At 38.9% G+C, this 12,114-nt stretch overlaps 2 protein-coding genes across 10 annotated transcripts in view; one reads left to right on the forward strand and one right to left on the reverse strand.

Moving 5' to 3' along the window:
- Positions 1-9,980, reverse strand: part of LOC127536856 (zinc finger protein 883-like) — a 40,086-nt gene extending 30,106 nt beyond the window's left edge. The window contains exons 1-3 of one of the 5 annotated variants that reach the window (XM_051958220.1): positions 9,680-9,978; positions 7,920-8,804; positions 5,977-7,835 (exon numbers count right to left, since the gene is read on the reverse strand). In XM_051958220.1, coding sequence (XP_051814180.1) covers positions 7,318-7,835; positions 7,920-8,804; positions 9,680-9,884 — 1,608 coding nt within the window. In that variant the 5' untranslated portion in view covers positions 9,885-9,978 and the 3' untranslated portion in view covers positions 5,977-7,317. Of the gene's footprint in view, positions 1-5,976; positions 8,805-9,679 lie in introns of those variants that run through there. The other 4 variants (XM_051958221.1, XM_051958222.1, XM_051958219.1 and 1 more) reach the window with 4 other exon arrangements.
- LOC127536855 (gastrula zinc finger protein XlCGF26.1-like) overlaps positions 1-12,114 on the forward strand; it is a 44,500-nt gene that overhangs the window by 16,311 nt on the left and 16,075 nt on the right. The window lies entirely within an intron of this gene.

Below are 12,114 nucleotides of genomic sequence, written 5' to 3' on the forward strand. Positions count from 1 at the left end.
CTCCTTTCATGTCAAACTTATTATTCAGTATATTTAGTCAAGTAAAAAACGCAGAACCACCCCAAGGAAGGAAACAGATCCATGTCACTGTCAGAATAAAACACCACGCAGGAGAATTATTATTAAAACACACTGAGGACTTCGTCCCGATGAAATTGCAAAGGGAGGATTTATTTTCCCGTCTTTTCTTGTGGTACTTGACAGAAGACATGACACCACCACGCTGTATCCACAAACATGTGACTGCAGCATCCATTTAACAAGCAACAAACGCATTTTGAATATGTTACAGATCAACGTAACACCGGACCAATTACGTTTCTGTTGCACGTAACTGAAAATGCATTTTAGTTGTCTGAGAATGTAACTTTGTGGAGACAGGGTTGCTCATAGTGATGCTTGCTCTGTCAGGTATAATCACAGTCAAACATCCATCAGGTCTTCCTCAGTCTCTCACAGAGTTTCAGTTTATGTGGACGTTCCTGCTGGAACTCTGTCCTTCTACAGAGTCTCCTCTGACTCTCTGATCCTCCTCCACACCTTCAACACCACATTCACTCAAACTCTCTATCCTGGATTTGGGTTCTACTTTCCTGGTTCCTCAGTGTTTCTGTGCTGAGTGGAGTCTCCAGAGTCTCCTCCTGGTAGAGAAACAGTGTTGAACAGATAGTTGAGTCTCTCCATGACTCTGTCCCTCACAAAGATGTTTTCACATTCATGGATTAAATGTGTTTCTTTGTCAAATCCTTCTAAATGATTCCTTGTAAACTTGTTCCTCTTCAAAGATGGAAGTTGTGATTATTCCAGGAGCCAAATGTGGTGTTTGCGTCTTTTTCCAGTCAAATGTTGAGAGTGAAAATCAGGATGTGGTGTTCCTCTGACGCTCACTTGAACTAAAAGCATTTGAGCTGCACAAAGTGTGAAATGAGAGAGGAAGCAGTGAATCTCCAAACTGCTGACAGACTTTCACACATTATTGTCCAGTGAAAATCAGCTTTTTGTGCAGCCACACTTGATCCTGATGTGAGTCTTTAAGTCCTGTTCTAGTGATGAAATGAAACTAAAAATCCTGACTCTGAGTTCTTCATTACAAACACACATTATATCAGCTGTTTATTTTTCATCTGCTTTATTCTACTGAAAATTTAACAGGATTATAAAAAATACATTTAAAGTCTGTCAAGAATCATACAGGTATGAGATCCATGAATCAGCCATAAGAATGGGGCTCTGGCAGAGTGACAGCAAAATAAGGGAACACAGTATGATATTATAACCTGTGATTTAGAATCAAATAATGCTAGAACCTGATGAATGTGTGTGAACTACCCAAATGCCTGTTTTTTTTCATCCATCCATTCATCCACTCTCTATACACCGCTTTATCCTCACGAGTGTCATGGGGGGTGCTGGAGTCTATCCCAGCTGACTCGGGTGAAGGCAGGGGACACCCTGGACAGGTCACCAGTCTGTCACAGGGCTACATATACAGACAAACAATCACACTCACATTCACACCTACGGACAACTTAGAGTAATCAATTAACCTCAGCATGTTTTTGGACTGTGGGAGGAAACCGGAGTACCCGGAGAAAACCCACACATGCACAGGGAGAACATGCAAACTCCATGCAGAAAGATCCCAGGCCCACCCCGGGATTTGAACCGGGATCTTCTTGCTGCAAGGCGAAAGTGCTAACCACTACTGCACTGTGCAGCCTATAAAGCATTATCCTGCAATTAAAGTCAACAGACTGGAACTTCTATTTATCCCTATCACAATGGTTAGATATACACACGTGGACAAAATTGTTGGTACCCCTCAGTTAAAGAAGGAAAAACCCACAATTCTCACTGAAATCACTTGAAACTCACAAAAGTAACAATAAATAAAAATTGATTGAAAATTAAATAATCAAAATCAGCCATCACTTTTGAATTGTTGATTAACATCATTATTTAAAAAAACAAACTAATGAAATAGGGCTGGACAAAAATGATGGTACCCATAACTTAATATTTTGTTGCACAACCTTTTGAGGCAATCACTGCAATTAAACGATTTCTGTATTTGTCAATGAGCGTTCTGCAGCTGTCAACAGGTATTTTGGCCCACTCCTCATGAGCAAACAGCTCCAGTTGTCTCAGGTTTGATGGGTGTCTTCTCCAAATGGCATGTTTCAGCTCCTTCCACATATGTTCAATGGGATTCAGATCTGGGCTCATAGAAGGCCACTTTAGAATAGTCCAACGCTTTTCTCTCAGCCATTCTTGGGTGTTTTTGGCTGTGTGTTTTGGATCGTTGTCCTGTTGGAAGACCCATGACCTGCGACTGAGACCAAGCTTTCTGACACTAGGCAGCACATTTCTCTCCAGAATGCCTTGATAGTCTTCAGATTTCATCGTACCTTGCACACTTTCAAGACACCCTGTGCCAGATGCAGCAAAGCAGCCCCAAAACATTACTGAGCCTCCTCCATGTTTCACCGTAGGGACAGTGTTCTTTTCTTCGTATGTTTGCTTTTTGAGTCTATGAACATAGAGTTGATGTGCCTTACCAAAAAGCTCCAGTTTGGTCTCATCTGTCCAAAGGACATTCTCCCAGAAGCTTTGTGGCTTGTCAACATGCATTTTTGCAAATTCCAGTCTCGCTTTTTTATGAGTTTTTTTCAGCAGTGGTGTCCTCCTTGGTCGTCTCCCATGAAGTCCACTTTGGCTCAAACAACGACGAATGGTGCGATCTGACACTGATGTACCTTGGCCTTGGAGTTCACCTTTAATTTCTTTGGAGGTTGCTCTGGGCTCTTTGGATACAATTCCAACGATCCGTCTCTTCAATTTGTCATCAATTTTCCTCTTGCGGCCACGTCCAGGGAGGTTGGCTACTGTCCCGTGGGTCTTGAACTTCTGAATAATATGAGCCACTGTTGTCACAGGAACTTCAAGCTGTTTAGAGATGGTCTTATAGCCTTTACCTTTAAGATGTTTGTCTATAATTTTTTTTCGGATGTCCTGGGACAATTCTCTCCTTCGCTTTCTGTTGTCCATGTTCAGTGTGGTACACACCTTTTCACCAAACAGCAGGGTGACTACTTGTCTCCCTTTAAATAGGCAGACTGACTGATTATGAGTTTGGAAACACCTGTGATGTCAATTAAATGACACACCTGAGTTAATCATGTCACTCTGGTCAAATAATTTTCAATCTTTTATAGAGGTACCATCATTTTTGTCCAGGCCTGTTTCATTAGTTTGTTTTTTAAAATAATTATGTTAATCAACAATTCAAAAGTAATGGCTGTTTTTGATTATTTAATTTTCAATAAATTTTTATTTATTGTTACTTTTGTGAGTTTCAAGTGATTTCAGTGAGAATTGTGGGTTTTTCCTTCTTTAACTGAGGGGTACCAACAATTTTGTCCACGTGTGTATATATTTTCTTGGAGTGTATAAAGTCAGGTTAATGCGTACATCACAACAGTAAAGGTTCTGTAAGGTTACCTAGTCAGTCCACATTTATTCTATTCAACATTCTGAAAGTTTTTACAGAAAGGTTTGTTCATATATCATTTACAGTCTCATTTATGACACTTTTTCCCTAAAAACAGACTGAAATGCACAAAATGAGACATAAAATGAAACAAAAAAACCTTAAACTGATGCAAAATGTCCAAAATGATACAAAAAATAATCTTAATGAGACACAAAATGTTCACAATGGAACAAAAACCTTTAAAAGCACGAAAAATGAGGAGTAAAAACAATCCTAAAGACAAAAAGTGACCAAGGTTAGAGACCAAATGATGAAAATGAGCCTCAATGAGACACAAAATGACCAAATTCAACAAAAACAGCCTTTAAGTCACCAAAATGGAAAAAAAAAACAAAAAGAGATGAAAAATGACAACATTTTATCCACTAACACCCCTAAGGATGCAAACTGAACAAAATAAGGCACAAAATGAGCAAATGTTAGCTTGTCAGTGTTGTGAAAACTTCAGTCTAACATGTCAGTGTGTAGTTTGATATCTGGAGCTGAGTTGCAGCTCGTTGTCTGGACTTCTGTCTTACCTGAATGTTTCCTATCTGGCTGAGGAGGCTTCATTTTTCTGTCACAGTCTTTGCTCACAATGTCTTCACAAGTTTCACACTTGAAATCTTCACCACAACTCTCCAATATCTCCAAGTTTTGTGTGTTAAACTGACTTTCTCAAGTGTTTCCATGTTTTTCTTCAGAATATGGAATGTGGTAACAGTTGTTAGTTCTTCTCTCTGACATCACAATGGACTTTTAAAAAATGCATTTACTGTCTTAGTACTTGTTCTCTGTGTAAGTACAGTAAAGTTGGATCTAATCTAATCTATAAAATGACCAAAATGAGACAAAAATGGACAAAATTTTTCAGTGGTGAGAAAAAGACCCAAACAGAGTCTACTGAACGGTCCAACAATGTTATGGGACAGTTCAAATGGGACACAAAATGACCAAAATGGAACATAAAGCATCCGACCAAGACAGAAAAATACCACAATGAGCCATAAAATTAGAAAAGGGACATCAATGTGAAACAAAAAGATAAAAGTGTCCAAAATGGGACTAAAATTAAGCAAAAATGATGAAAATGAGACACAAAATGTAGAAAATGAACAAAAACAACCTTAAAGTGATGCAAAATGACTAAAATGAGAGATAAAATTAGCAATTCAGAGCAAAAATGAGATGAAAACTGAAACAGAAATGTCCACTGAGTCACAGAATGATGAAATAGACGTGAACTGACCAAAAGAACTCACAGGATGAACAATTTTAAACAGAAATCAACTTAAAAACACACAAAATGACCAAAATGAACCACAAAATGGTCAAAATTAAGGCACAAAATGACCAAAATGGAAGAAAAAAAATAACATGAAAAGATGCAAAATGTTTAAAACCAGACAGAAAGACGTAAACTGACCAAAAAAAACACATAATGACACAAATGAGACACAAAATGATCCAGAAATCTTCTCTTACAGTCATGAAACTGTCCACATTTATTCTATTCAACATTCTGAGGCTTTTTACAGAGAGCTTTGTTCATAGATCATTTACAGTCTGATTTATGACACTTTTTCCTAAAAACAGACTGAAATGTACAAAATGATCCAAATGAGATGTTTATTTTGTGTCTCATTTTAGTCATTTTTGTTGCTAATTCTGGTCATGCATTTCTTTAAATAACTAATAATACTGTGGACTCATTATTTAAACTTGAGGTAAATTCTTAGCATACTCAACTGGAAAATACTTTTACTGATTTGCTGTTGTTTGAACCTTAGTGCTGTCTTCGGGTCAAAATGAACCAGGCCACCATGTTTAATAGCATAGAACGGCCCCTAAATGACCTTTTTCAACTTGAAATTTGATAACTTTTCCTCAAGTGACCCCAACATTAGAAAAAGTGAAACATTGTTTTTGTTTATATTTTCATCAAAGCTGTACACCACCAGGGTACAAAGACTGTCTTCAGGTCATTTTTTACCCGGTGTCAGATAGAAAATTGACCCCCATGGAAAAGTGACCAAGGTTACAAAACATTAAATAACGAGCATAATACATAGTGGGGTCAAGATTCTACACCCTGGCTACTTCTGGACTGTTGAGATTGTCATATTTGCAGATTTTCAAATTAATATGGACTAATCTGATATTGCTGAAGCCATGAGGGCAGTTTTCAGGTTTCAGTTCCCAGCAGGTCAGAGATCAGATTTTTTTCAGTCATCCAGGAGTAACAAGAAGGACTGTAAAACAAATACTGTGTGCTGCACGTGTGACAAATACAGTTGCAGTCTGTCCTCCATGTGTTAATTAGAGCTTAATATGTTTGGAATATTTTGCTTGAATCTGTTATTTTTTCTGTTCTTATGATTGATGTAGGTTATGCATCTTTCGGGTGGGAGCAATGACCCAAAAAATGAGAGAGTACTAGTATCTGGTAGTTGAGTTTTGTAGTTTTATATTCCATTGTACAGTATACAGTACACTGTTGTTTCCCTTCAAAAATGCATTTCAAGTTCATTTCTGCACATTTCTGGTACTTTATTAGGCTATAGAAGTATTATCTCCTGCAAAACAAGAAATGTTTACACCTGTGCAGTACCTTTAGCAGCAATAATAGTGATAATAAACCTCTACTTAAAGAAAGAAAACAGTTACAGCATGAACAATGGAATAAAAACGAATGGTGTTCACTGATTAAATACAGTCTTTCTACCCTCTGAGGAAGCAAACACAGACATTCACAAAGTGTGTGATGCATGACAGGTTGTTTCTTCATGTAAAATAGATTTTTGGTTAAAAATTCCATTAAGCTGCTCTATTTTAGAGGCTCAGTGGAGGCAGGTCATTTCTGACCCTGAGGACAGGAGGAGTGTTCAGGACGTTCAGACAATACAAGGGTTCAATGTGCTGTATGACGACACAATGAGATCCTACTAACAAATCACACAGATGACCTATGTGGTGACAATAGAAGAAATAAATAGCATAAGACCTTTATGTAACCAGCAGAAACTGCAGCACAGCTTCACCTGTTTTTAACATTTCTGGTTTTGACATTTGCAGGAGTGTATCAGCTACTACTAGTAAAACCACATGTCTGTTGGTTGAAAACATAATAATGTTGGTTATGTCTTTGATATCTGACTCAGAGTTATTCTTGCTGGGGATCTTCAATGTTACATTAATTATGAAGCAACTTGTAAATGTTCATCTGTTTGAAAACATTCAAAACATTTCATGAAGCAGTCACGGAGCTGTAGACGTTTTATTACAACTTTATTTCACGTCCAGATCTCCTCTGCTGCAGTGACACACTCTGTTGTGTCCTACTGTCACAATGTCTCTGTATCTCGTTGCCTCCTTTTACTTGAAAGACAGCAGAGCTCAAGCTGAGTGGATTCCAGCAGTATGTTCACACCTGAACAGCCATGTTCTCTCAGCAGGATGTGAAAATGTTCCAAACAGCTTCACATTATCTCCAATCACTGCTCTGCTGATGAAGGATGTCATGATAGCAGAAATGTAGCAGTCTGTACCAATACCATATCCATCCAGACATTCAGTTTGGTTCTTCTGCCTGCTCCACCACCACCACAGTCCAGACTCCATCTGGTCTAATCATCAAGGATTGCATACATACTTCCTCACAATTGTTGTTGAAGCACAGACGAAAGCTGCTTTAAATCTAAAACATCTACTTTTAACCTGTACCAACTCTTACATGTTGTTTCAACCTTAATTCTGACATTATGTTTTCCACAGATGTTTCAGGATCAGGACTTCTCAGCTGTGTGGATTCTCATGTGGGCTTTTAATTGATAACTATGTTTAAAGCTTTTTCCACAGGTTCCACAAGAATATGGCTTCTCACCTGTGTGACGTCTTAAGTGGACAGTCAAATGGTCCTGTCGACTAAAGCTTTTACCACAGGTTCCACAAGAATATGGTTTTCCCATTTTGTGAACTGCCATGTGCCTATTATGTGCTGATGAACCAGAAAATCTTTTTCCACAAATGTGACAAACATATGGTTTCTCACCTGTGTGACGTCTCATGTGTTCAGTCAAAGAGGTCCGTCGAATAAAGCTTTTTTCACAGGTTCCACAAGAATATGGCTTCTCACCTGTGTGAAGTCTCATGTGGTCAGTCAAAGAGGTCCGTTGACTAAAGCTTTTTTCACAGGTTCCACAAGAATATGGCTTCTCACCTGTGTGACATCTCATGTGGTCAGTCAAAGAGGTCCGTTGACTAAAGCTTTTTTCACAGGTTCCACAAGAATATGGCTTCTCACCTGTGTGACATCTCATGTGGTCAGTCAAAGAGGTCCGTTGACTGAAGCTTTTTTCACAGGTTCCACAAACATACGGCTTCTCACCTGTGTGACATCTCATGTGAACAGTCAAATGGACCCGTTTACTGAAGCTTTTTCCACAGGTTCCACAAGAATATGGCTTCTCACCTGTGTGAAGTCTCATGTGGTCAGTCAAAGAGGTCCGTTGACTAAAGCTTTTTTCACAGGTTCCACAAACATACGGCTTCTCACCTGTGTGACATCTCATGTGAACAGTCAAATGGACCCGTTGACTGAAGCTTTTTCCACAGGTTTCACAAGAATATGGCTTCTCACCTGTGTGGGTTTTGTGATGTTTGATTAAATCTGATTTACAACAAAAAGCTTTTCCACAGACTTTGCAAGTTGCAGATTTTGTTGCCTTGTCATTATCACACTGTCTCGCTGATGTTGGAGCATTGTCTACATCATTACTGTGACTGTTGTTACTCTGATGTCTTGGTTTCTGCTCGATACATCTAGTTGATCCTGAGTCTACATCCTTGCTTCCTTCCTGATCTGGGCTCTCAGCTACACAAGAGATGTGAAACAGGAGCTGATCACTGTTTGGTTTTGGTTCACTGTGGTCACTTTCCTCATCAGCAGGAGTCACCTCAAAGGTATCAGTCTCCTGTTTCAATCCAATTAACTCTTCATCCTGACTGGAGCAGAGTTCATCCTGTTCCACTTTAATTTGTGGTAACCCTGGGTCTAATTGGTGCAGACTGGTGCACAATTCTTCCTGTTCCATTTTAATTTGAGAAATCTCTGGGTTTGATTGGTCCTGACTGGTGCAGAGTTCCTCCTGCTGATCTTTAATCCGTAGAGGCTCTGGGTCCTCATGGTCCACCATGGAGTTTCTCTCCTGGTCATGGGGCTGATGGTCAACAACAGTCTTCTCATTCTCACAGACATAAGACTGTGGGAGCTCTGGAGGGAAAGAGAGACAAAAGGTAATGGTTACTACTGTGATGATGAGAGAACACACATCTGTCACTTTGTCCAGGACTGGCTGTCTCCAACAAAATCAGCTCAACAGTTGAATGTTTGATGCAAAAAGAATATGATGGTTTATAATAGAAGTCTTTGAGCCATGAAACAGCAGCAGGAATGATACAAGCATCTCCAAATGACTGAACATTTCTATGAACACGTTGTTCCACAGTGGATACAGGATCACAAAGTTCTAATGGTGAACACCACTGGGTACTTTTCTACACACCACACAGACAGGTTTGATGGGGATCCAGTAAAATCTGTCTGAGTAAAGCTGCTGTCCTCTTCAGCCTTCAAACCTGTCAGGACATTTGGATTTTAATGTTATTCTTATTTTACTGCTGGTTACTGTACTGTTGATTTGACTCATCAGTGAAACCCAACATGTTAATAGTGGAATGCAGTTGAACACATTACTTCTATACTCTCTAACTCTGTACGTGCGCTTTCTTTAGATCATGAATGATCTCTATACATGGAATTATGTCTCTGGACTTAAATGATGGAATGACTGAGTCCTCTGTCAGAGTTGTATTATTAAACTGTTTGATAACACAGTGCAGTTGCTGTCAGTGTGGAGTAGTTCAGATAAACACTTCCAGCACCTCTGAACAGGAAACTTTGGTTCTTGCTTCCAGGGTCAATCAACACAACGATCACGTTTTTAAAACTCCACACAGCATCAACTAACAGACTCCATATTATGAGCCCATTCTCTCTTCCTCACAGTGTGTCTCAGTTCATCTGAACACTTCATGATGTTCTACATGCTAGAAGTGGAATTCTTCACCATCAAAACACATACACACCAATGGGTTGTAAGGGGATGTGTGGTTTCCAGATGACATCCAGCAGTCTGCGCTGACGATCGATCTCCTCCTGGTACTGGACGATGGTTTTTTCAAACTCTGTGAATATTTCTCCAGCAGCAGCAGCTAGTCTGTCGCTGATCAACTCTCTCAGATACTCAACTGAACACATCGTTACTTTATCGCCCTGATATTTCTCATTCATACTATAATACAGCCGTTTTATAGCTCAGTCCATACAGCAGTGAAGCAAACCCTGCTCATGCTTCTTTGTTTACATCCGCCGGGTGTCACACTGTGAAGTTCCGGCAGAAACACAGAGTTACTTTCTTCTTCCTCATTGAATTAGGCAGATTAGACGCATCACTGGCGTATTGCTGCCACCTACTGGGTGTTACTCATAGTCCTTAGAGAATCCTCGATATTTTCTTATGGAGTCCTGTGGTCATGATAAAGTTCAGAAGTTTCTTCATATTTGTCCACTCCTCCATGTTAAGTAGAAAGCAAAGATTACAAACAGTTCGTCCAGCTGCTCCTAGTCTCTAATGTTTCTTCTGTTGGCATGAGTAGAGCTTACACTTAAGGAGAACATTTCTCACAGTTTCGAGTTCACCTCACTCACAGTTCCTATCTCTGTGCTTCCCAATCAAAGCCAGTCCACTTTTCAGACTGCAGTGTCTGAGTCTTAGCCAGGTTAGAACAATTGAGTCTCTTCTTGCACCACTGAAGTGCCTTCTTACTTTTCCCATTTGACCTTGAAGAGCAAAATCAGTCCCCCTCTTCTTTTGTTTCTTAAAAAGTCAAAGCATTTCTTCCTCAGACTGACTTTAAAAGCACGTGTTTGGAGAGATTGATAGAGCTGGAATGAAAATGTCTTTGGGGAAATCAGCGGCTCCAGATGGACTTACAACCAACTTTGATCCGTTTTTCTGGGCTGATATTAGAGAATGACTGTTTGAAGCATTCAAAGAAGCTTTCAATCAGGGAGTCACACTCATTTTAGTTCAGGTTCCACATTTAGCCCAGTTTGATCTCGAGTGGGCCGGACCGCTTTTTACTACAGGATCAAAACCACAAAAGTCAGATTAAAAAAAGACAAAAAAATGAGACAAAAACCAGACAAAATATTGTGAAAATGAGACAGAAAAGGACAAAAGAACAATCTAGTATTTGACTTTGTGATCATGGTCTAGAAATGATTTTAAATGGATACTTTGACTCATTTACAATCTGCAGTTCATGTCTTCTCTGGAATTTGGACATTTTGATGATGATTGATGGATTGTGCTCATTTGGTAGAGGATGCTGCTTTTACACTCTTTCTACATTCATTGAAAGCTTCTGACAAGCTTCAACACCACTTTATTTGACATTCACTGCATTATTTTGGATGGAAAATTCATTCATATGCTCTCAATGTTGTCCAGCAGAATTCCTTCAATGTGGAACTACTAGAAGATGAGATGTTAACAGGAGCAAACACCAAGGAGACCCATCAGTCCTCTGCTGTTTATTATTAGCTCTGGATATCAACCCTCCTGTTGGCTTCATTTACGCCACCAAAAAACAGGAAAAAAATCCAGAAATTCAGCAAAAAAATTCACCAAATTTATGAAAATGTGCAAAAACCTTCAGGAAGAAAATTCCAATAATTCCTTCAAAGTTTTATTTAAAAAAACAGAACAAAATGCAATTAATTAAGCTTGAAAATTTCTAACATTCTGATTGTTGGAAATCAAATCTAAAATCCTTGAAGATCTGCTTCCAAAGGAATCTTTCATATTTGGTAGAATATTGAGGACAGAAATGGAAGGATTTCAGGATGAATTTACCACAAACCACAGAAGAGCACAGAATACTTTGGAAAGAGTGATCTAGATGTGATGAACTGACTGCCAAGTCCTCACACCTTAATCCCATCAGAAAGTTATGGAGATTTATGGCAAGAAAAGTTCATAATGATGGAAAACAGTTCAATAACAAGGATGACCTGAAACATTAATGATTAAAGCACGAGACAGAATTGATGAGAAAATGCTGCTTTCTCTGATTCAGAACCAAAAAGGTGAACAGAAGTGACTTTACATTATGGAGACGATCAATTATGAAGATCTGATCTTTTTGTTGACATTTTTAATTCTATTTAATCAAACTTACAACTGTAAAATAAATGTTCTATATTTAAATTTCTACCTATTCTGATCTCTGTGTTCCATGTTGAGTAGAACAAAGCAGATGAATAATAACCAGCTGATATAATGTGTGTTTGTAATGAAGAACTCAGAGTCAGGATTTTTAGCCACAGCCCTTTATTCTTCTCCATCACGCACAAGATGAAGGAAGTTCTCATTTCATCACTAGAACAGGACTTAAAGACTCAAATCAGGATCAAGTGTGGCTGCACAAAAAGCTGATTTTCACTGGACAATAATGTG

The sequence above is a fragment of the Acanthochromis polyacanthus genome, chromosome 13 (genome assembly GCF_021347895.1).
Source record: "Acanthochromis polyacanthus isolate Apoly-LR-REF ecotype Palm Island chromosome 13, KAUST_Apoly_ChrSc, whole genome shotgun sequence".
NCBI lineage: Eukaryota > Metazoa > Chordata > Actinopteri > Pomacentridae > Acanthochromis > Acanthochromis polyacanthus.